Source organism: Haliotis cracherodii, unplaced genomic scaffold, assembly GCF_022045235.1.
Source record: "Haliotis cracherodii isolate W230 unplaced genomic scaffold, xgHalCrac1.p SCAF_9, whole genome shotgun sequence".
NCBI classification, from domain to species: domain Eukaryota; kingdom Metazoa; phylum Mollusca; class Gastropoda; order Lepetellida; family Haliotidae; genus Haliotis; species Haliotis cracherodii.
This window is the reverse complement of record NW_027266343.1, coordinates 3,554,220-3,577,072: the sequence shown is the minus strand read 5'-3', so window position 1 is coordinate 3,577,072 and position 22,853 is coordinate 3,554,220. Positions and strand designations below refer to the sequence as shown.

The 22,853-nt window shown below is 43.0% G+C and overlaps 2 protein-coding genes across 2 annotated transcripts in view; one reads left to right on the top strand and one right to left on the bottom strand.

Annotated features, from left to right (window-relative positions):
* Positions 1-11,864, top strand: part of LOC139453417 (sideroflexin-1-like) — a 45,385-nt gene extending 33,521 nt beyond the window's left edge. The window contains exon 12 of the transcript XR_011652416.1: positions 11,767-11,864. The gene's annotated coding sequence lies outside the window, so the exon portion shown is untranslated. The remainder of the gene's footprint in view (positions 1-11,766) is intronic.
* LOC139453418 (serine-rich adhesin for platelets-like) lies at positions 1,037-22,797 on the bottom strand. The gene is made up of 16 exons (XM_071235113.1): positions 22,725-22,797; positions 21,916-22,245; positions 20,578-20,701; positions 16,508-19,229; positions 14,971-15,084; positions 14,392-14,550; positions 13,331-13,419; positions 11,737-11,888; positions 9,394-10,505; positions 8,957-9,070; positions 7,106-8,598; positions 5,818-6,086; positions 5,191-5,365; positions 4,619-4,682; positions 2,560-2,659; positions 1,037-1,888 (listed from the first exon to the last, which is right to left on the bottom strand). Exons 1-16 carry the CDS (start codon positions 22,734-22,736, stop codon positions 1,847-1,849), a joined length of 7,071 nt encoding a protein of 2,356 aa, XP_071091214.1. The 5' UTR covers positions 22,737-22,797; the 3' UTR covers positions 1,037-1,846.
* Between the last annotated feature and the right edge of the window lie 56 nt (positions 22,798-22,853).

Sequence of the window (22,853 nt, the reverse complement as noted above, 5' to 3'; positions counted from 1 at the left end):
TAAAAACTTTCATTTCCCTAAACTGACTGCATTTCTAACTAGTATCATCATGATTAATATTTGATGGAATTTGAACCACCTCAGCTAGGAAATATCCCAGGAAATGTGATTAAAGTTGTCAAAAATGTTTGTGAATGCTCAATAATAACCTGTATGTATATCTGATTGTTATGATATTTGGAAAGCTGTCAACGTGTGTTGATGTCGACACAGAAGAGTTAGGTAGGTGAAGTAAGTTTGTGTAAATACTGACATGGACTGAGCACAACTGTGAAGCATGCACTGTACAACAAGATTGTTTTGTTTGTAGCATGAAAGTGCTGTCCCCAGAGGTGGGAAATAAATAGACGCTGAGAGTATACGTGGAGTTGTGGTCATTTCCTGAATCAGTTATCAACTTCATTGGGGCACCAGTGACCCAGTTTGTAGTGTTATTGCTGTTCAGGGTAAAAACCCAGTCTAGGTTAGTTCGAGTTAGCTCCCTTATGTTTGCATATTACGTCAGGAGGTGACGTCATGATTTGTGCTGGAACTCGAGTGGACGCCATGCTGGCTGCCCATGTAACTCCGGTCAATAAATCGCACTCAAACGAACCCTTGTCTTAGTGTCAACGAAACACATCACAGTTGTCTACACCGCCGCAAGTCATTGTTCAGAGTTGCGTCCCTTAAGCGTCCAGAAATCAGTGATCATGGGTTTGAATTCTGGTTCGCCCAAATCATGTTTCTAAGTTTGTCGGGATCATACTTTCTGGTTTCACGAAAGTGGTAGATGTTGAAGAAGTGCATCACGTCAGGACTTCCTCCCACAGTAAGTTTACCTGTTGTAATATAACTGATATACTATTCAAGGCGGTGATAAATCCCCTCACTCACTCTGTAATCAACTACACAGGCTGTCACTTAATCGTGAGTCTGGTTGAATGCAGCTATGAACAGTCAGTATTTCAGTTACCTCTGCATGTCAGCTTTATGTGGGACCCAGCCTAAATACATTAAAGAAAACAAAGCCAACTTGAATAAGACCTGTGTTGTATTGTACACTTAGATTCCAAACTACATGACTGAAAATGCATAGTAGTAATATTCTCAAAACACTACTTTTGTAAGTCAATACGGAATGGACGGAAGAACACTGAATGACATTTGTCATTACCTATACCACTCAGAACAAGTTAAGGAACACCCACAATTGGAAGCCTGTGCGCTGCAATTCCAACCAGCCATGACAGATTAACTTTAGTCAATGAACAAATCAGGTGTTCTTTATACCATGATATACAGTGAAACCCTGTTAATATGAACAGAACCGCTCCCACAGTATTTGTCCAGAATAACAAATATCCAGATTAACAAATCATTCCTAGATAGTAAATTCCCTTTTATTCATGCCGATATTCCCACAGAATCGTCCAGAATGCAGGGTTTCCAGACTAACAAGGTTTCACTGTAGTCACAAATGCTGGAAAACATAAACATAGCACTCAAGTTTATCTAACCACTTGATGATCAATCAATATATGAATATGATCTATATACAATTCGTAGATACACTAAGAAACGCTGACAATAATTTCATGTGTGATCAAGCTTTGTTCCTATAACCTATATCCTACCATTTAGGGTAATAAATACACATCTCAGAAAGAGAACTATTGACAGTTTCATTGTCCCTATACACGAGGTTGATCAATGGTCTGAGTGATGAGGTACTAATAATCAGGTGAGTCAGTCATGTTATATTCATCATTGAGCTATTTTCCAGTACATGATTAATATACCAACAGAAAACTGTTCCTGAACAATAAATATCAATATCACAGTGGCGCTGTCTGGGTAACAGGCTTTAGTACGCCCCAGCCCTCATCAGAACGTGTCTCTGCACTCTCTGAAACACAAACAAAGAAGGTATGTATGTACATGATATAATGTTATAATGATATAATAGCCTACGATCCTATTTCTGCGATCTGTTTTGCTTTGCTGAAAGGTTTGCAGACTGAAATTTTCAAAAATTGGAATAAGTACACATTTCAGTCTTTTTCAACATGTCTCGGTTTCACCTCTCCCTTTGTTCACACAACCATACCGTTTTATCCAGACAATGTATCTCAAGTTCTCCATCTATTACATAACAGGCTTCACTATCATTGATCAACATCTTTTTTGTTTTGTTTGTTGTTTAATGCCACACTCACCAATATTTAAGGTTATATGACAGCGGTCTGTAAATAATTGAGCCTGGACCAGACAATCCAGTGATTGACATCATGAGCATCGATCCATACATTTGGGATAAGATGACATGCATGCCTGACCCCCCGATCCTGTTAGTGGCCTTTTACGACATGCATAGTGCCTTTTTCACGATAAGCATGGGTTGTTGAAGTCCTATCCTAACCCAGATCTTGACGGGGGACAAGCATGGGTTGTTGAAGACCTATCCTAACCCGGATCTAAACGGGCATGATCAACATCTACATACAGAGACAAGACACTCCATTAAACACAATTCACTACTACAGCAGTAGTTTACAGTTCCAGCATTGTCTGCCTCACCTTGGTGAACACCTTTGACTTGAGCCTGTTCAGTCGGTACTGGTTCTCTCGCTTCTCGGCTTCTTGTCTCTTTAGTACTTCTGGCAGTCGCTTGTATATTCTACAACAAAATATGTCACACACATCAGTGAGGAAGCAGCAGCATCTACAAGACAATAGAAGATAATCATTGAGGAAGCAGTAACATCTACAAGACAATAGAAGATAATCATTGAGGAAGCAGCGGCATCTACAACAAAATATGTCACACACATCAGTGAGGAAGCAGCAGCATCTACAAGACAATAGAAGATAATCTTTGAGGAAGCAGCAGCATCTACAAGACAATAGAAGATAATCATAGAGGAAGCAGTATCATCTACAAGACAATAGAAGATAATCATTGAGGAAGCAGCAGCATCTACAAGACAATAGAAGATAATCAGTGAGGAAGCAGCAGCATCTACAAGACAATAGAAGATACATTGAGGAAGCAGCAGCATCTACAAGACAATAGAAGATAATCATTGAGGAAGCAGCAGCATCTACAAGACAATAGCATCTACAAGACAATAGAAGATAATCATTGAGGAAGCAGCAGCATCTACAAGACAATAGAAGATAATCATTGAGGAAGCAGTATCTACAAGACAATAGGAGATAATCATTGAGGAAGCAGCAGCATCTACAAGACAATAGAAGATACATTGAGGAAGCAGCAGCATCTACAAGACAATAGAAGATAATCATTGAGGAAGCAGTATCATCTACAAGACAATAGAAGATAATCATTGAGGAAGCAGCAGCATCTACAAGACAATAGAAGATACATTGAGGAAGCAGCAGCATCTACAAGACAATAGAAGATAATCATTGAGGAAGCAGTATCATCTTCAAGACAATAGAAGATAATCATTGAGGAAGCAGCAGCATCTACAAGACAATAGAAGATACATTGAGGAAGCAGCAGCATCTACAAGACAATAGAAGATAATCATTGAGGAAGCAGCAGCATCTACAACAAAATATGTCACACATCAGTGAGGAAGCAGCAGCATCTACAAGACAATAGAAGATAATCATTGAGGAAGCAGCAGCATCTACAAGACAATAGAAGATAATCATTGAGGAAGCAGTAACATCTACAAGACAATAGAAGATAATCATTGAGGAAGCAGTATCATCTACAAGACGATAGAAGATACATTGAGGAAGCAGCAGCATCTACAAGACAATAGAAGATAATCATTGAGGAAGCAGCAGCATCTACAACAAAATATGTCACACATCAGTGAGGAAGCAGCAGCATCTACAAGACAATAGAAGATAATCATTGAGGAAGCAGCAGCATCTACAAGACAATAGAAGATAATCATTGAGGAAGCAGCAGCATCTACAAGACAATAGAAGATAATCAGTGAGGACACACGCTCTATAACCATTAAAGCATGCTCACAGATTCACACTGCCAGAGGACTTTTGACCACTAAATATTGAGTATTCTTGCCTGACTATCAAATGTGACATTCGTTTTAAAGAACTATGAAGAATGAAAGTCTATCTTTATTCCAGTTATGGCTTTCGTGGTGGCCATATTGAAAATCAGATTTGAGGTGACTTGGGGTTTAACATCGCATCCAAGATTATTGCACTAATATAGTGATGTGCATGCATGTGTGTGTGTATGACTGCTTGTACTAGTATTGACTGATGCCGATTTATAGTGCTTGCCCACTGAGGTACCATGTCGCAGTTAACATGAATACCCCACTCAGACACAGTATACTGATTCCGAACCGACAAGTCCCTTATTTAGCCCCTTGATGCTGAGCACCAGATAGGGTTACAACAAGTACCACCTTTTAACACCTTTTGGTAAGACGAGGCTGGGGATTTGAACCCCGGACCTTCTGCTCTCCGGGTGGACGCTCTACCACTAGACCACAGAGGCGGTCTGAACAGTTTTGAACGTCTTGAACAAATTCAAAGGTCGGATCAAGCCTGCCAAGTTTCAGCTTCATTGGTCCAGTCGGGGGAGATAATGAAATTCTATGATGAAGACTGAGCTACTGTTTCTCACCTTTGAGTGTTATCCTTTTGTTCCTGTCTGGTGAATACACGTCGTTTGGGCTGATATAAATGTTCTGGGAATAAAAATAAGATTCATAAAATTATCCAGTGACTGTCAATGACGTCAATTTTTATTCTAATTCCTGAATGCAAGCAAGAAATAGCAAAAGATTATGAAAAAAATACTGTGATTGAATACAAGAGATTAAATTCATGATATCTAGAATCATACTTCATCTGGACAGGGAAGATCTCCTCGCTCACACTGACTTACCACTATATGGATGAGCATCAGGGTTGACCCCGTGCTTCCTCTGGACGGGGAAGATCTTCTCGCTCTCACTGACTTACCACTATATGGATGAGCATCAGGGCTGGCCCCGTCCTTCCTCTGAATGGGGAAGATCTTCTCGCTCTCACTGACTTACCACTATATGGATATGCATCAGGGTTGGCCCTGTGCTTCCTCTGAATGGGGAAGATCTTCTCGCTCTCACTGACTTACCACTATATAGATATGCATCAGGGTTGGCCCCGTGCTTCCTCTGGACGGGGAAGATCTTCTCCCTCTCACTGACTTACCACTATATGGATGAGCACCCGTGTCGGCCCCGTGCTTCCTCTGAACGGGGAAGATCTTCTCCCTCTCCAGCCTAAGCTCTTCCTGCATGCGGCGGTGATCTGCTGACAAGGCCATGCGCTTCTGCCGCTCCCGAGACTGAGATATGAAGTGCTGCATCTTCTGACCGAAGGCATCCTGCAAGACAAGACAGAGTTGTACATCACTCTGTAATCTGTGTATCTATGTGCATGAGTGTGTATGTGTGTGTGTGTGTGTGTGTGTGTGTGTGGGGGGGGGGGGGGGGAGAGAGAAAAGGTGGGGGGGATAAGAGGGGATGGTGGTCACAGTGTGCAAGTGTGGGTCACTGTGTATCTCTGAGTGTGTCTATGGTCTATGGGCATGTGTGGGTATCTGTGTGGGTGGGTGCCTGTATAGACACTTGAATTTACATAATCCATACAATAAGCACTGATGAACCAACTTCTGCAGAAGAACACTCCCATTCTGTTACTTCCGGATATTGAATCGAGTGTTCGTGTGAGTCAGTGTAGCGGACTTCCCCTGTTCTCCAAACTTCATAAACAAGTCAGACAAACTGGAGTGCAGCACTGCTCTAATGTTACAAAACTACTTGTACAATGACAAACCTGCAAAGACTGTGACTTTTTGAAAGTGTACTCCTCCTCAATCAGCTTGGACGCAGCATCCTCCTGCTGTATCCTGTCCACCAGGTTGTCCAGGTAGCCCCGGTTCTCCTCCTCCTCCTCGTCCAGGATGTCCTGGGGCTGAGCCGTCTGCCACTGGGACTTGGTCCCCGGGGCCACCCACGCCTGCTTCACCGTGTACTCCTGCCGCTCCCGCAGGGGCTGCCGCCAAGGGCGGGGGTCTTTCACCTCCACATACCAAGCAATGCCTTCTGAAATACAACACATTTCAAGGAATAAACTGGTTTGTTGTGAACTTGCTAGCTATACATTGTTACACTGGCACATAACATTCCAGTTATTTTAATATGTTAATATTCTTACTGGTTATAACCTGCAGCTTTAAGGAAGGTTTCAATAAAATCACAGAATTCTTTCAAGACATACTGACTTGCACTATAAAATGCTGACTGGCACTATGAAGCACTGACTGGCACTATGAAGTGCTGACTGGCACTATGAAGTGCTGACTGGCACTATGAAGTGCTGACTGGCACTATGAAGCACTGACTGGCACTATGAAGTGCTGACTGGCACTATGAAGTGCTGACTGGCACTATGAAGCACTGACTGGCACTATGAAGCACTGACTGGCACTATGAAGTGCTGACTGGCACTATGAAGTGCTGACTGGCACTATGAAGCACTGACTGGCACTATGAAGTGCTGACTGGCACTATGAAGTGCTGACTGGCACTATGAAGCACTGACTGGCGCTATGAAGCACTGACTGGCACTATAAAATGCTGACTGGCACTATAAAGCACTGACTGGCACTATGAAGTGCTGACTGGCACTATGAAGCACTGACTGGCACTATGAAGTGCTGACTGGCACTATGAAGCACTGACTGGCACTATGAAGTGCTGACTGGCACTATGAAGTGCTGACTGGCACTATGAAGTACTGACTGGCACTATGAAGTGCTGACTGGCACTATGAAGCACTGACTGGCACTATGAAGTGCTGACTGGCACTATGAAGCACTGACTGGCACTATGAAGTGCTGACTGGCACTATGAAGCACTGACTGGCACTATGAAGTGCTGACTGGCACTATGAAGTGCTGACTGGCACTATGAAGCACTGACTGGCACTATAAAATGCTGACTGGCACTATAAAGCACTGACTGGCACTATTAAGTGCTGACTGGCACTATGAAGCACTGACTGGCACTATGAAGTGCTGACTGGCACTATGAAGTACTGGCTGGCTCTATGAAGCACTTACTCGGACTGACTGGTAGTTTCTTCTTCTTCTGCCGGGAGTGTTGGCTTCCCATGGACTCAGGCGTGAAGCAGCGGGAGTATGGCGGTGATCGACTCCGACTTGTCTTCTCTCTCATCGCAAAGGGCACACTCATCTCTGTCTGCTTCACTCTACGGCCTGGCGATGGTGACCTGGACTTGGATGCATACCGATGAAGATTGGGTGTGGTCTGGATGCCCTCCGACTTTGTCCTCCTCAGCTTGTGTCTGTGAGGACTCACAGGACTACGAGGCAAAGGTGATGGATAGTTTGTAGCAGCATCCCGCGTTCGTCCTCTAGACGTCGACCTTGCCCTTCTGTTACTATCTGGTGAGAAGTCAACACGTCTTGGTCGTTCCTGGATCTGAATATCAACCTCCCGGTAATCATAAAGAGATTCAGTCTCATTAACAGACCTCTCCTTAGACCTCCGCTTATTTTTATCGCCTCTGTTTTTGGACTGTTCCTTCAGCTTCTCATTCGTCCGAACCTTCTCTGCCTTTTTGCTCCTCCCATTCTCATCAATGTCCATCTGGACAGTCGGCTGAAATTCTCCAAAACTTGCATCATATCTTTCTGAAGCAGGCTGGTTCCGAGCGAACTTCATCATCTGCATCTCAATACTACTGTCCTTAGCAGTGGTGCTGTCATCAGTGAGAATCTCGCTATTGGTTCCGGACATGGTCAGTGTTGATTCCGTGATCTCCTCCGTGGTATCCGTGGGAGCTGATGTGGTTGAGATGTACTCCAGCTGATCCAACAACGTCGACTCACTTATCCTCCCCTTCTTCTTCGCCGACAACAGCTGCTCCAGCTTCACCAGCTTCTCCATCCGCTTCAGCTCCTTCCGCTGCTCCCGCTCAATCTTCTCCTTCTGTCGCTGAATCTTCTCCCTCAACTTCTCCATGTTAGGATCGATGAGACCGTCTAGCTTCTTGTACCGTCTCTGATCGAAGCTAATATCCTCGGGGATTGAATACAGACTCTCCACCCCTTCCTGTGTTCGTTCGCCAGCGTTCTTCTTATTCATCTTCTTCACTGAACTGGTCTTTGCCTTCTTCTTAGGACTCCCCTTCTCCATCACCTCGGTGTAGCTCCCATTTACCTCCGACTCGCTGATGTTCCTCTGACTCCTCCTCTGACTCCTCCTCTTCTCCCTCTCCTCGGCCGACTTCTCCTCTCGGGTCTTCCTCTGCTTCTCCTGATCCTCAAAGTAGGAGGTCACTAGATGCCTTGCTGGGTTCCTCAGGAGCTGGGCAAGTGTTTCCATGCGTGCTGTGTTGAGGGATGTGTCACTGTCTGTCTGGTTGAGCTCCTGGAACCGCTGCCACAAGATATTGATGTCTACAGGGACAGCTGGATCCACCTCCCGTTCCAGGGTCTCTCTCAGTAGCTGGGCTGGGCGACTCACAGGGGCTCTGTCAATGGCTCGGAGGCCGTCATCTTCTGAGGAACTTATATCCACCTGCCCCCGTCTGTAACATGGAAGAAACATTTCTAACATCAGACATAGCTTCACAGGCATCACAATAGTACAAGCAACTGAAATATAAACAAATATTGTTCATTATCAAAACATGACAAGTATGATCAAGAAATTAAAATAAATTCTTACGGATTTGAAAATACTTGAATACATGACACTTTTTATGGATAGCAACTTCTTTTTATTCTTTGTGCAACATTTCAGAGCAACTTCCTGCTCCTTCATTCACCTCATGAAGAAGCAAGAAGTGGCTCTGAAACATCGTACAATCGTGCGTTAATTCTCTGACTTGAACTAAAACTATCTAAATGACACTTAAGTCTGCTTCATAATCTGTTTTATCCAACCTTGAAATTCGATTCTGCTCCATCCTCTGTCTGGTATCCTTCCGATCTGATGACCTCAGACGCCCGTCTTTCCCATTCCTCAGGGATGATCCTTGTGAACTCTGACCTTGATCTCTGCAAATAAACAAATCCATAACATGTGAAGGTGAACACAGAAGAGAAACTTTAGCACCATTGCATAAAGTTTAGGAAAGCTGCACAACAGTCTTTGTGGGTTAACACCGACACACCTAAAATGTGTCTGAACTGACACAATCTTTCTTGTATTCACCTTGCGTAACCTTTAAAAGTGAGGCTGTTCACTTTTGGAGTAAAAATTAAAAAACTACATTTTGAAATTTAATGTTCATCAATTTTGATCATGTTAAGTATGTTTAGTTTCAAAGTAGTACTGCTTATCAAAGATTCAAAGATTATTCCCCAAAACTATCTCTTACTCTTCCATCTGAATGTTGTCAACTTCAAATCTGCCACTGCCAATTCTCTGGTCAATGCTAGAATCAATGGCTGTGGAATGTCTTGGATCCGTTCTCATCTGTGAGTCTCGTAGAATCGTAGAATGTGGGTGGATCGGTGAGGCTGGTGGCTCAGGAAGCTGGCCATCTCGGACAACAGATGCTGACCCTGGCTGCCTGTGAATGAGGTCACCATCTGACCTTGACCTTAACCTACCCTCATGAAAGTCATGGTCAGGTACATCTCTGGCAGTTGATCTGTATTCTGGATATTGCTCAGAACCCCGACTACCATTACTTTGAACAGTATCACTAGATCTGGTGGCTTCTGTGTGCCCAGATCGGCTATCATAAACATTATTACCACTTCCATACTGTCCTGTACCACGTACTCCACTTTGCCGTGACCTACTTTCCAAATCTTGACTGGATCGGCTCTCCGAGTACAATGCTGAATGTCTGTCATCCATTTGACTACCAGAAGATGTCCCTCCAAAATTATTACCCGACCCTGACCGCCTGTCCTCAGCCTGACCTTGTGACCTACTTTCTGTAATATGACTGGGGGGATTCTCAGGATGTAACACAGATTGTCTGTCATCCATCTGGATACCAGAAGATGTCCTTGGCAAATTTTCACCTGACCTTGACCTCTCTTCATCAAACTGACCTTTCGACCTACTTTCTATTCTCCTAACCAACCCTGACTCTTGTCCATCACGCGTATCCAGCAGCTTCAGGGTAGCTCGATGTGTCACATCATTATCCGGCTGGTCTGAAAGAGAACCATAGCCAACACTGTCCACATTCCTTCTTCTACTGTCCTCCATCACTTCCATCTGATTTCCTCTCTCTCTCATCTGCAAAGTATCCGTCACAGTCGTGGTGGTGAAGTTACTCCTTGTCCCTATTCCTGAGTCGACCTCCAGCTCAGTACGAGAACTCGTCTTACTGAAAGTGTCTCTAGGACTGTGAGATCGCATTCTATCTGACGATCTTTCTGACCTCACATCTCCGCCTCTTTGGCTCTCATGGCTTTCCACCTTCTCCACAACAGTACGACTACTCTCCACAGGCATCCTGTCTCTTTCATCCTGAAAGCAAAGACAAATCAACAGGAATTCACTTAAGGGTGTCTGGATGAGTCTGTGTTCCCTGCGCAAATCAAACTGTCATGTATAGACATTCAAGACATGTTAAATCAATCTATCCACAAAACAAGTGATCATGGCGAGAATCAGTCACCTTGTCAATAACGAGTTATATATCAAACTAAACATGAATTATTTTCCATTTTATGACAGGTCGTGTATGACTTATGGCGAAAGTGTATGAGAATAGTGCTGCAACGTCCTTTGAACAATGATGTCACTGCACTTTTAACCTCATTTCATGACGTCCTCGCACTGTATGACATCATAATCATAATGTTGCTACACGTTAGAAATTGAGGACAATATGTAAATTCGCATGTTTTTTAACTATTCAATAAAAAAATTGCACACCAACATTAGTATGGTTTATAGATGAATATTTTATCTATATGTAGTTAAAAAAGTTCAGTACTATTAATTATGATGTTATGGGATAAATAAATCAAGCCCATATCTTAGGAAACAATATTTTCTCACCTTATTTCTTATATGGTGTAAGCCTTTTAAGGTGCATAATTTAAAAAAAAAATGTCTGGTTTTTTTCCACACCTTAAACTTAAATTGACTATCCTCTTCATATCACCTTCATAAGTCTCTGGGGCACCACCCAGGCCAGCGATAGAAACTAGCAGTTTTAGTCCCTTAAAAATGGCAAATTTCGACTAGTCTTCATGATATCATAGGGCGGTCGGGTAGCCTAGTGGTTAAAGCATTCGCTCGTCACGCCAAAGACCCGGCTTCCATTCCCGACATGGGTACAATGTGTGAAGTCCATTTCCGGTGATCCCCGCTGTGATATTGCTGGAATATTGCTAAAAGCGGCATAAATCCATACTCACTCACTCACTCACTCACTCATTCACGATACCATAACTATAGGGCATTTTGGCAAGGACTAAAGGACTAGTGCAGTCTCTTCATACACACAGTGGGGTGGTCAGTCGGGTAGCCTAGTGGTTAAAGCATTCACTTGTCACGCCGAAGAACCAAGTTCGATTCCCAACATGGGTACAATGTGTGAAGCCCATTTCTGGTGTCCCCCACCGTGATATTGCTGGAATATTGCAAAAACGGCATAAAACCATACTCACTCACTCACTCACTCATACACATAGTTTACGGAAACATTGATGTCATACTGCCATAAACATTTCATGTACAAGCATCATACCGAAACTGATTTTTCCTCTATTGTTGAAAGAGAGAGTTCCCTGTGGACGCCTGGTTGCTGATACTTCCGTGATGTGGGAGGCTGGGAGGCCGCATCCCCCCGGGTACCCAGCACTTGGGGAGGGAAGAAGGGCGCGGTGGCATCATCAGATCCTGCAAGGAACGGAACGCATCAGAGAGAACACAGCAGGCAAAGGGTTAATCACCAAACATTGCATTCTAGATAAACACAGTAGTTCAGCATTTCTTGATAAACACAGTAGACAAGCCTGCGTTCTTGATGAACACAGTAAACCTGGGGATAATCTGGAAACCCTGCATCCTAGATGTACTCAGAAGACCAGGGGTTAATCTGGAACCCTGCATACAAGATGATCACAGTATACCAGGGGTTAATCTGGAAACCCTGCATTCTAGATGATCACAGTATACAAGGGGTTAATCTGGAAACCCTGCATACAAAGATGATCACAGTATACAAGGGGTTAATCTGGAAACCCTGCATTCTAGATGAACACAACAGACCAGGGGTTAATCTGGAAACCCTGCATACAAGATGATCACAGTATACAAGGGGTTAATCTGGAAACCCTGCATTCTAGATTAACACAGCACACCAGTGGTTAATCTGGAAACCCTGCATTCTAGATGAACACAGTAGACCAGGGGTTAATCATGAAACCCTGCATACCAGATGATCACAGTATACAAGGGGTTAATCTGGAAACCCTGCATACCAGATGATCACAGTATACAAGGGGTTAATCTGGAAATCTGTAGCATGTGATTTTTTCTAAAGTTGGGACTAAAAATGGAAAGTATTCATGTGCAGTTAAAAGACCAAAACCCAAGGGTTTTTAAAATATTTTTAAACCCGTGAAGATCTCTGCTAGAACAGGTCTTCAGCAACCCATGCTTGCAAGAAGTGTCGACAATGCTTGTCGTAAGAGGCATCCAATAGGATCGGGTGGTCAGGTTGGGTGATTTGGTATATGCATATAATCATATCCCCATTGCATGGATAGATGCTCATGATGTCATCACTGGATTGTCTAGTCAGAGCTTCAGATAAGCAGTGTATTTGCGTACAATAAAAAAATTATTAAACACCCAATTACTTTCAATTAATTTGCGTACATGAATGCATGCATTAAATGAAAAACTCAAATGTATAAAAACACCACTAATAAATACCCAATGAAGCTTTTTCAGCATGCGTACAAAGGAGCTAATTTCTCTTTCCGAGTGAAGCCTATATATTTAGAACAGTTATCATGGTCATGTACATCTAAAACATTTCATTTTTTTATAATCTTAAAATGTTCACTCTTTTGGGGAAATAGAAATAGATGAATGAAAAATTATTGGTTACCCAATGAAAAATGTAATAACCCATTTAAAATAGAAACCCTTGATTAAAAACTCAATTGCTCAAAAAATTATCTGGAGCTCTGTCTGGTCCAGGCTTGAATATTTACAGACCGCATCATATAACTGGAATATTGCTGAGTGCAGCGTTAAACAACAATATTTTTCAACCAATCAGTGTACAGCAAACATGCTAAAAAAGCAGGTAAATTTCTGAAGCATGTTACCTGTGTGAGTGCTCTCCATAGTTGTGACGCTGTCGGCCAGTGACCCTGTGTCACTCTCCGTGTAATACAGGTCCCGACTACCAGCAGGTCTGAAACAAACACATACTACATGAGTTGGGTCTAAATGACAGAATGGCACGAACACTTTAATGTGGGACTCAAAACAGATAAATATTTGGTCCCAATTACCATGATCACAGCACTACCAATAAAAAACACAAGTTTCAACGGATACATATTGCAATATTTTGTATTAAGTTAAAAATAATAATAAGATTTGTAATTATTTGTATTGCTTTATTTGAAATCTACACATTCACAAATGAGGTATCCCTTCAAACTGATTAACAAAACAGTGGACATTTTTCTCTCATATTGTTATCTCCCCTGTATCCATGACAACACAATGGCGGCAACTGACCATGCTAAATAATATTTACTTGAGTATGTAGAAAATAGGAGCTGTATGCACAATCAACGTCAATCACTGTCAACCACTTTAGCACCGATATATCACAGTACATATCGAAATATAGATACTTGTACCACAATATACTGCAAAACATTTTTGTTTTTTTGCCAATACACAGCCCTAGCTGCCAGGTATTTTATACACTGTATCATACCATCTATCATGCTAGTCTATCACAACTTGAATGATTTCAGCATGCTCAGTACTTTCCAAGATCAAACTCATGTTTTTTCTTCTCACATGGGAGCAGGGCTAGAAAAAAACACTTGTCCGCTTATACTGACAAGTCGCAGTATGGGCAGGGTGACAAAGAGGTGAACAAACGCTCGGCCCACCGGGCGAGTAATGTTTCAAGCCTTGATCTGTACATTTATAATCATAACAACACAATCACAGGATTTCCCCCCTTCCCGACCGACCTGTGAGAGTATGGTTTTACACCGCTTTTGCAATATTCCCGCAATATCACGGCAGGGGACATCAGAAATGGGCTTCACACATTGTACTCATGAAGGGAATAGAACCCAGGTCTTTGGCGTGACGAGTGAACAGTTTAAACACTAAGCTACCCCACTGCCCCCTCACTGACCTATACGGCCGGAGCTTGTCCTTGCGCTGTCCACCACTGAGGTCCGAGTCCACTGGGGACGACACAGGGCTATCTCGCTGGACACTGGCGGGGGTCTGACCGAACTCATCTCTGGGCCGAATCAGCCGATCATCAGTCATATCCCTCTCAGACACATTTCTGTCAAACATCACAAACAGATTTCAAAGGCACAAAACAACTATTTGAAATTTCCAAAAAAATCCCATCTACATAATACTATGCATAAGAAAACTATTTGAGTTAAAAGTAATCTGGAAATGAGAAAAACCTTTTGTTGGGATAATCTGAACAATGTCAACTGCATCAACAGTGACAAGCCTTAACAGTAGTAATAACTCTTGGGTTTCACATGTTTGAAAGAGCTGATCGTATTTGACAGGGGTGAGAATCTTCCCGCAGATCCGTGAATTTCCACGAATTAAAGTGACCACAAATTTGTTAAAATCTGATGGCCTCTCATAAACACCCCCAAATTATGGACCATGCTCAATTGAAAAGGAGTTTCAGCTGAAGAGGAAAATATCCACTCTCATCCCTGATTTGATTTTCTCGGCCCACCTCTCTATAGATGATGCAAGCCTCCTCTCTGTGAGTGAGTGAGAGGAGGTCGTATTGGAGGTCAGGTCGGGGCCGGATGGGAACTCCTCTGGTGACACGCCTTCTGGTCTGCCCCTAAACATGGATAACAGATACCATATCATTCAAACATGAAAACATACACTTGACATTTCATTAAAATAATTCAATAAACTCTCAAAACAGTCAAATTCATTGTCAAAACAACTTTGTAATAACAAAAAATCCAAATGCAGTTACCATGGTTACCAATACATTTACATGACAAGATCAATCAGCCCGTTATTATCAATGCTCATTTCCTTGTGTACCGTGTTGCTTTTTAAACAACAGGAAGCAATCACAGTGGTCACCGTTTGTGACGTCACAGGAAACAGCTGATCACATGTTTTTGCAAATGGCGAACGGAATAACTCGCCGATACAGTTGTTTATTTGCCTCTTTCAATAAAGGTAGACACTTGTTCACTATCAATTTATGAACTTTGCAAAACGTACGTAATAGCTATTGGCGATTTCATCTGGGGATTATATATTTTAGCTGTGAATTACATATATTGTTACATGTAAAGATTGTGAAGTTTACGAAGAACGATAAACTTTGAACATTCAATTGAAAACTTATTATCGGAAGTAGTCACATGCATAACATTTTTTTAATAATGACAACATTGGTGTATAATAATAACTTTATTGATAATTTATAACAATAATGGCTCTAGTTGTGGCAACTTCCAAACTTTCGGGAAGTTGTGATCTATCAGACCGTCATTCAGGCGATGTTTCTGACAGATCACGATCTGAAAAATACTATCATGAAAGTGTATCCCGTGGATAAGCCGACCCCTTTCTACAGAATCTTTTTTCTGGTCCTCAAAATTCGGCTTATACGCGGTCATATACGGTATGGCATGTTGGGCAACAGAACATACAGGTCAATTATCATTGTGACATCGGCCCGCCCTAGGAAACTTCTTGAAGCCTGATAAGTACAGCATATGTTGAATATGCTAACAATCTATCATTCAATATTCAGTCCTTGTCAAAGCTCAAATAAAAAGTTAAAGATTTCAGGGTCCCTAGATTCAAATACTATAGGAGCAAACCTCAAGGACCCCAGGACCCCCTCAATTTCGAACCCTAAAAGGTCTTAACACCCTGGTCCCTACAGAATTCTTATGACTATCCCATAATATCGATCCTTCCATGTCTGAAACTATAGATATCATAATCTAACAATAAACTTTGGGTGATCCTAAGGACTTCAATCATGTCAATGTTTCATGACTTAAACAATAATACTTAACATCTTTTAGAAGTAATAGTATACATGCTCTATCTGATTCAAGTCAAGTATGCGAAGGTAAACATTATTGAAAAAGCACTAACTGGAGCAGGGGGAGTGACACAGATTACCGAGGTCTGTTATCATGGTGATATAGCCCTACCTAGGGAAACACCTTGATGGCTTATAAGTAATAACTGAAGCATGGAGTTAAGAGAAGAGTTGAAGAACATACCTGCCCCCCGTGCTGGGCACAGACTCAGCAGACGAAGCCTGTCTTGTCTCAGTCCTGGAGTTGGACGAGGCTGAGTCTGCCGACTTGTCCTCCTTATCCTTACTGAACTCATACAGTGGGTAGCACTCAATCACTCGACGCAGCGGTGTTCTCAGCTCTATGCTGTGGTCAAACGTTTTATTGGACATTTCTTGCAGCTGATTGGACAGAAAACTCTTGGCATTGCTAAATGCCGAGAACGGATTGTTGATCTTTTTGGGAGTCGAAAATTCCATAAAAGATGCATGGCCAAAGGTTCTGCTCCTATCAGGTGAGCTGAGCCCCGACATTTCCAGCCTCTTCCTCACATCACTGTCGGTGAGGACTATGCTTCTGTTAGAGACATTGACAGATGTGTCTGTGAAGCTAGAATCAAGTGGAGGCCGATTAGCAAGTCTGGTCAGAAGCTCTTGTTCCTGGGTGTTGACTTGGTCAAGAATGCCATGTGCCTGTTTGTGGGGATCCTGGCCCTCCAGGATTTGGGACACCTGGCCAGCCATGCCAGTCAAGTACTGGGCCTCTATCAGAGACCGCTGGGCACGGAAGGAGTTTAGTATGTTATCAATGCTGCGATTGGTTGGGGTTCCCGTCTCACTGGTCTGTTCATCGTCTGTGCCTTGAGCTTGGACAGCCTCCTCAGCCTTTGTGTTGCTGCTGGCTGACGTATGAGTCTCCTCACCCTCAGAATTATAGCTCTGTCTCTTAGCAGCATTATGGGCAACCTGGTCTCGATCTACATACGACCTTGGACGATCTTCAGAGTTGTCAGTTTCTGTGCCATCGGTCTCTCTAGATGTGAACCGACCACTTAGATTTCCCGCACAAGCAATATCTGCTCCATAATCCCAAAGCAGACGACGACTCTGCTCGGGGGTGGTGGTCGTGCTCGGAACAATCTCACTGCCAGTTTCCGATCCGACGGGTGTCCGAGCTTCCCTTGCCCTATCCACATCAGTAGACTGAACAGACTCATTGCCAGAGTCAGCAAAGTCCAGATTGTTCTGCAGACTGTTCTGAATCTCCTGAAGGTCCCGATGCAACCTCCTGTAGTCCAGACTCGCAGACAGTTCCTCTTCTGTCGGGGGAGGAGGAGGGGGAGGAGGGAGAGGCTGATCTGAGCTGACCAACTGCGGATCAACCGGTGGGGGTGGGGGGAGGGAATAATTGTCAGTTGATGTTGTCTGGATATTTTCTCTAGGGAGAGGCAAGGAATTAGTGTCATTATTAGAACTCCTGTTTTCATAAGCAGCAGAAGGGTAGCTACTAACATAAGCCGTTTCAGCCAAGACTTTGCTTACTCTAGATTCAATATTCTGATCCCCTTGAGAAGATTCCATGGATCGCCTCCCTTCATGAACCAGAAGACTCTTTGTTGACTCTGGACCGCCATCCTTTGCTTCTGACTCGTCTCCTCTTGACATTGTCGTCTCAGCAGAGCTACCCCCTCTGGCCATCAGCCTGGCAACTTCATCACTGGTGGCCGAGTTGGAGCTCTCAGAGCTCAGAGACTTGATGGAGCGTGTGAGGTCATCACTCTGGTACGACTGTGTCGACCCAGACAAAGTCTTCACTAGCTCTTCCTGTCTTGAATGAGATCTGGGTGCACTTTCAAGCCGTCCCAGGGAATGTCGCTTGTAGTCATCCCCAGCCACACTACTCGGGCCAGACAGAGGGAATGAATGTCTTCCCTCTCCCGATCCAGCAAGATTCAGCTTGGAAAGAGTCTTGTCTAATATTATCTCCGACTTCCTAGCTAGGTCTACAGTGCTTGGCAGATTATCCAGACTGTATCTAAGCCTATCCTTGGACAACCCCATCCTCTGTGCCTCAAGGTGTGACAAGTCGTTCCGAGACCTGCCATCATCCACAGATGACAACGTCTCTTCGGTTCTGGGTACTACATTCGAAGACACGAACTTGGCCGAAACTGATGAGGAAGAAAGACTCTTATCACCAAACCTCCCTTCTCTGTCAGGGGACTTGGAAAGAAACTCAGCTGCATATCTGGCCCCAACAGCATTCCCACTTCTAGTACCTCCATCTTTAAGGATTTCATTCTTACGGTCAGTCAGATCCTGTATGTATCTAACACTATCAAAAGATGGCGCTGATAAACTCTGCTTTGTGCTTATGGAGTCAAGATATTTGGTTTCATGATCCCTGCCTAAAAAACTACCTCTTGATGTCGACACAGATGACACGTCTTTAGGCATTTCCTTAAAGCTTGCAGTGTTGTCAACAGAGGCTTCCTGTATGACAGACAGCCCATGATTCGGTCCAGCCGATGCTACGCTCATGTTTGTTAAAACTGTGCTGGAGAGGGGAGGGGAGAACGAGGACATGGAGGTGAAGGTGCTCTCTGTTGTCTTGCTTTTCTCCATCCTCGGACTGACATTAGTGTCCGACTCCGTCACCCAGTCACTATCAGACATGCCCACGGCTGTCTCAGGGTATTTCCCCTCCATAGATTTCTGGTGACCCTTCTGATCATCAGAGGATAAGTCACTATCTCCACAGTGGAGCGGGAAGGACGTGAGATTGCCCGTGATGAAGTTCTTGGACACTTCCGATATGGCCGTGTTGACCACCTCCTCACACCCACTGCTTTCCTCCGTGGCAGTTTGTCCCATGTCATCCAGACACAGCTTCAGGCTCTCCAGCGGGTACTCACTCAGGCTGGCACCTGACAACAACAATTACAAAAATATATTACTATTTATGGGGGCACGGGTGGCCCAGTCGTCTGAGGCGCCGCGATTCGCTGTGAAGAGTTGCGTCCCTTGGGCACGCCAAAAACCTATGATTGTGGGTTCGAATCCCGGTTCACCCCGATTATGTTTCTAGGTTTGTCAGCACCATACCCATGCTCGTGGGTTTCACCGAAGTGGTAAACGTCTGAGATCTGCATCACTTCGGGCTTTCCTCCCACATTAAGCTGACACGCCGTGATAAAACTGGAATATTGTGCAAAAGCGGCTTTAAACCCAACTCACTCACTCACTATAACTAAATATAAAGTGTTTCTTCTAGGCTTTATACACTTCTCAAAAGAAGTTAAAATGGTTAAAGACAATACGATTATTTCTTATGGCTATATCTAGTCTATCATGGCTGGGGGTACTGCAAAACAGTCTTCCAATTGTGGGTGTTCTTTAACTACTTTTGAGTAGTATATATGCCAGTGATATGGACTAAGAGAACACAAAAATATCAGACATGCTAAATTTTGTCGATCAGTTTCTTTTCGACCTTTCACGTCAAATGGACTAACCGTTTTCGCCAAAAGAAATTATGCATGTTGCTCTACACTGGAACCATGTTACATGTGGCCTAGTCATGTTATGTCGCCATATTACCATCTCATTGTGTCCGTTCAAGCATTAGAAATTGGCACTAGTCCTGTAGTCCTTGCCAAACTGCCCAATAGTCAAGGTATCATAAAGACTAATGGAAAGATTCCATTTTAAAGTGTTTTGCTAAATGTTATCATTATAAGGACCAGTGGACAAAAAATGTTAGTTTCTACCACTGCGTCCATTGAGACTTTCAGAGGTAACAAAGATCGGTAAAACTATCCAAATGAAAGTACACCGACCAATGATGATCATGATGATACCTCATCTCTCTGTCTGATGACTATTCTTATGTCCCGTAAAGATCCGCGGTACAACAGGTCTTCAGCAACTCATGCTTGTCATGAAAGGCGACTATGCTTGTCATAAGAGTCGACTAATTGGATTGGGTGGTCAGGTTCACTGACGTGGTTGATTATCATCATATCATCATATCCCAGTTACGTAGATCGATGCTCACAAATGTCAATCACTGGATTGTCTGGTCCAGACTTGATTATTTACCGACTGCCATCATGTAGCAGGAATATTGCTGAGCATGGCGTTAAAAAACAAAGAAACAAACTATCCTCATTATGTAGCTGATGATCAATGTAACACTGATGGCTGCAGCGTAAAACACCTCACAAACATGTTGGCAACCATTGTTAACACCAGTAACAGTCCATGGTGCTGTACCTTCCGATGCCTCCGTTGTTGACTTCCAGGGATCATCCATGGACGAACCCAGCTGCTGGTCGGAAGCAGATGACAGCTGAGTGGAATCTTCATCCTGACTGTCGTCAGCCAGCAGGGTCTGAAACTGAAAACACAACACCCATCAGCATGACCATCATCAACATATAACATGTCTAATGAACATCATCATGATCATAACTGTAGTTTGTTATAGCATGTATATTATCAACAGGAATATCACGAAAAGAAAATACTGCCAAAGTGCTGTAGCTCACCTGCTCATAAATTCATCATTCACAGCTAAAATGGCAACTTGATATTTTGATACAATCATCATCATCTTCATTGTGAATTAGCCTGGCTAGGATCAACAACAGCAAATGAAAATGCAACCATTGTAACCTATGCAGGGATCTACCGGGTCTATTGTATTTCGAGTCCAGTGGACTCACAGTAACATATAAGGTTTGAACCATGTGAACAACATATGACAACTGTGGCAGGCTTCACTTGATTTCGAGGCATTCCACTGACCATGAAGTCACATTGCACATGCACAGCCTCTGAAGCCGTAAGACATGGACTTCAATGTTTCACACTTCTTTCCCTTATTTTACCAAGTACTTCAGCAGGTTCAGGACTTTTCTACTGAGTATATGGGCCTGTCTATTTTTGAATCTGGGGGAGTTTCAGTAATAATACATTTTGAGGGTCCAAGTCGTGAACATGAGGTGGAGGGCAGGCTGGCAACGTGAGTCAGGCTCTACTTGATTTCCAGGAATTGTACTCATGTCATATCACTGACATATCATCACACACGCAGAAGTCTCAACATGCTTAGAATTCTCAAAATGCTCAAGGGAGCATCCACTTCATTTTGTATGGGGGCAGAATGTTTTTGAGAACAAGCTATTTTTCCCCAAGCTATATCCAACAAACTATTTATTAACTGTTTGACTTGTGGCAGGCATTTTTTTATGATAAACTTATCCACGACTAGAATAGCTTATTTACAAGATTGAAGTGAATCTAGAGATTACTAGCATAAACACACAAGCACTTTTGGTAAGCACTATTAGTATTACCATGATAACAAAAGTCAACTTCACTTCAAAACAAATTAAATGTCTGTTTACTGTTTACAACCAGCTTTCGACTCACATGTTAACATTCTGCAGTGTATCTGACAAATTCTGTGACCAATAAAAGCCAAATTTTGCATGAATTTGGCACAAAATGTGATTTTCTGCAAGATATGTACATTTCTGCAAAATATTCCATGACTATGGAATCACGGAATACAGTTGGGACTGATTGGTTACAAAGAAAATATGTTACCTGCAAGTTCAAGCCTTCAATATCCACCTTTTTAGCATCTGTGATATCCATTTTGTCTTGATTTGATGAAGATATTGACAACTGACTCTTCCCTAAGCTATACTGACTAAGAGTTGGGTCCCAAACTTTTGAATGTTTGGACTTGTCACCAAAAGAGTCACACAGCTGACTTTGCTCCAGTGTGTGCTGGCTGAGTGTCGGATCAGTCATATGGAGATTTGTTGTTTGAGTACAGCCCCGATCAGCAGAACGATATGCATGATGTTTTGGTTGATGGTCATCGTCCGAGTCTGAATCTTCTGTTAATTCAAACCACTTGCTTGTATCAACCTGAAAAAAAATAATGTGCATCAATTATTGTCCATCAAAAGATTTAAGAAATCACTGTCATTTTTCGAAACTCCAATTTCAGTTGAACAGAGCGTTTGGGAATAATTTACCAAATGTAGCCTATGTAACTGGTACGGGGCCACCTCGTTCCCGTCTAATGCATTTTAGCAGTCCATGAGGTGAACGATTCATCAGGTTAACTCCTGTTAAAAAAATACAAGTGCACTGATCTAGTTAATTGGGTAATCAGTGCACTATGGAGATCGAAAACATCGATGTTTCCTCAAAAGGCATGCGCGTACATGCAGGCAAATGCTGCTTGCGGTCTTCCTAAAACACGTCTAAACTTGTGCAGTTCGAGTCGACTGACCGAACCTGGCTGCGGGTCCATTTAATCTGTTAGCCGTGTAGCAACCCATATACAAACCAGTGAGTCAAATGTTATCAGAAAATGATATCTCTTCAAACTGTCGATTTACCTGAGAGGCCATTGTGCCATGAAATAAATGCGTTGTTTACAGTGCAGCTGTCATTGTTGTGTTAGACTTGCCGCGACTGCTTTCGAAATGGTATCGGTTACTTCCGGTTATTTACAGGAAAGAAATATT

Bases quoted from the DNA above. Each gene is read 5' to 3' on its own strand.
- LOC139453418 (XM_071235113.1), bottom strand. The intron at 9,071-9,393 runs GTAAGAGATAGT...GTTTATTTGCAG, and splicing joins GACAACATTCAGATGGAAGA to AGATCAAGGTCAGAGTTCAC. The intron at 2,660-4,618 runs GTGAGAAACAGT...ATTTTGTTGTAG, and splicing joins CAAAAGGATAACACTCAAAG to AATATACAAGCGACTGCCAG.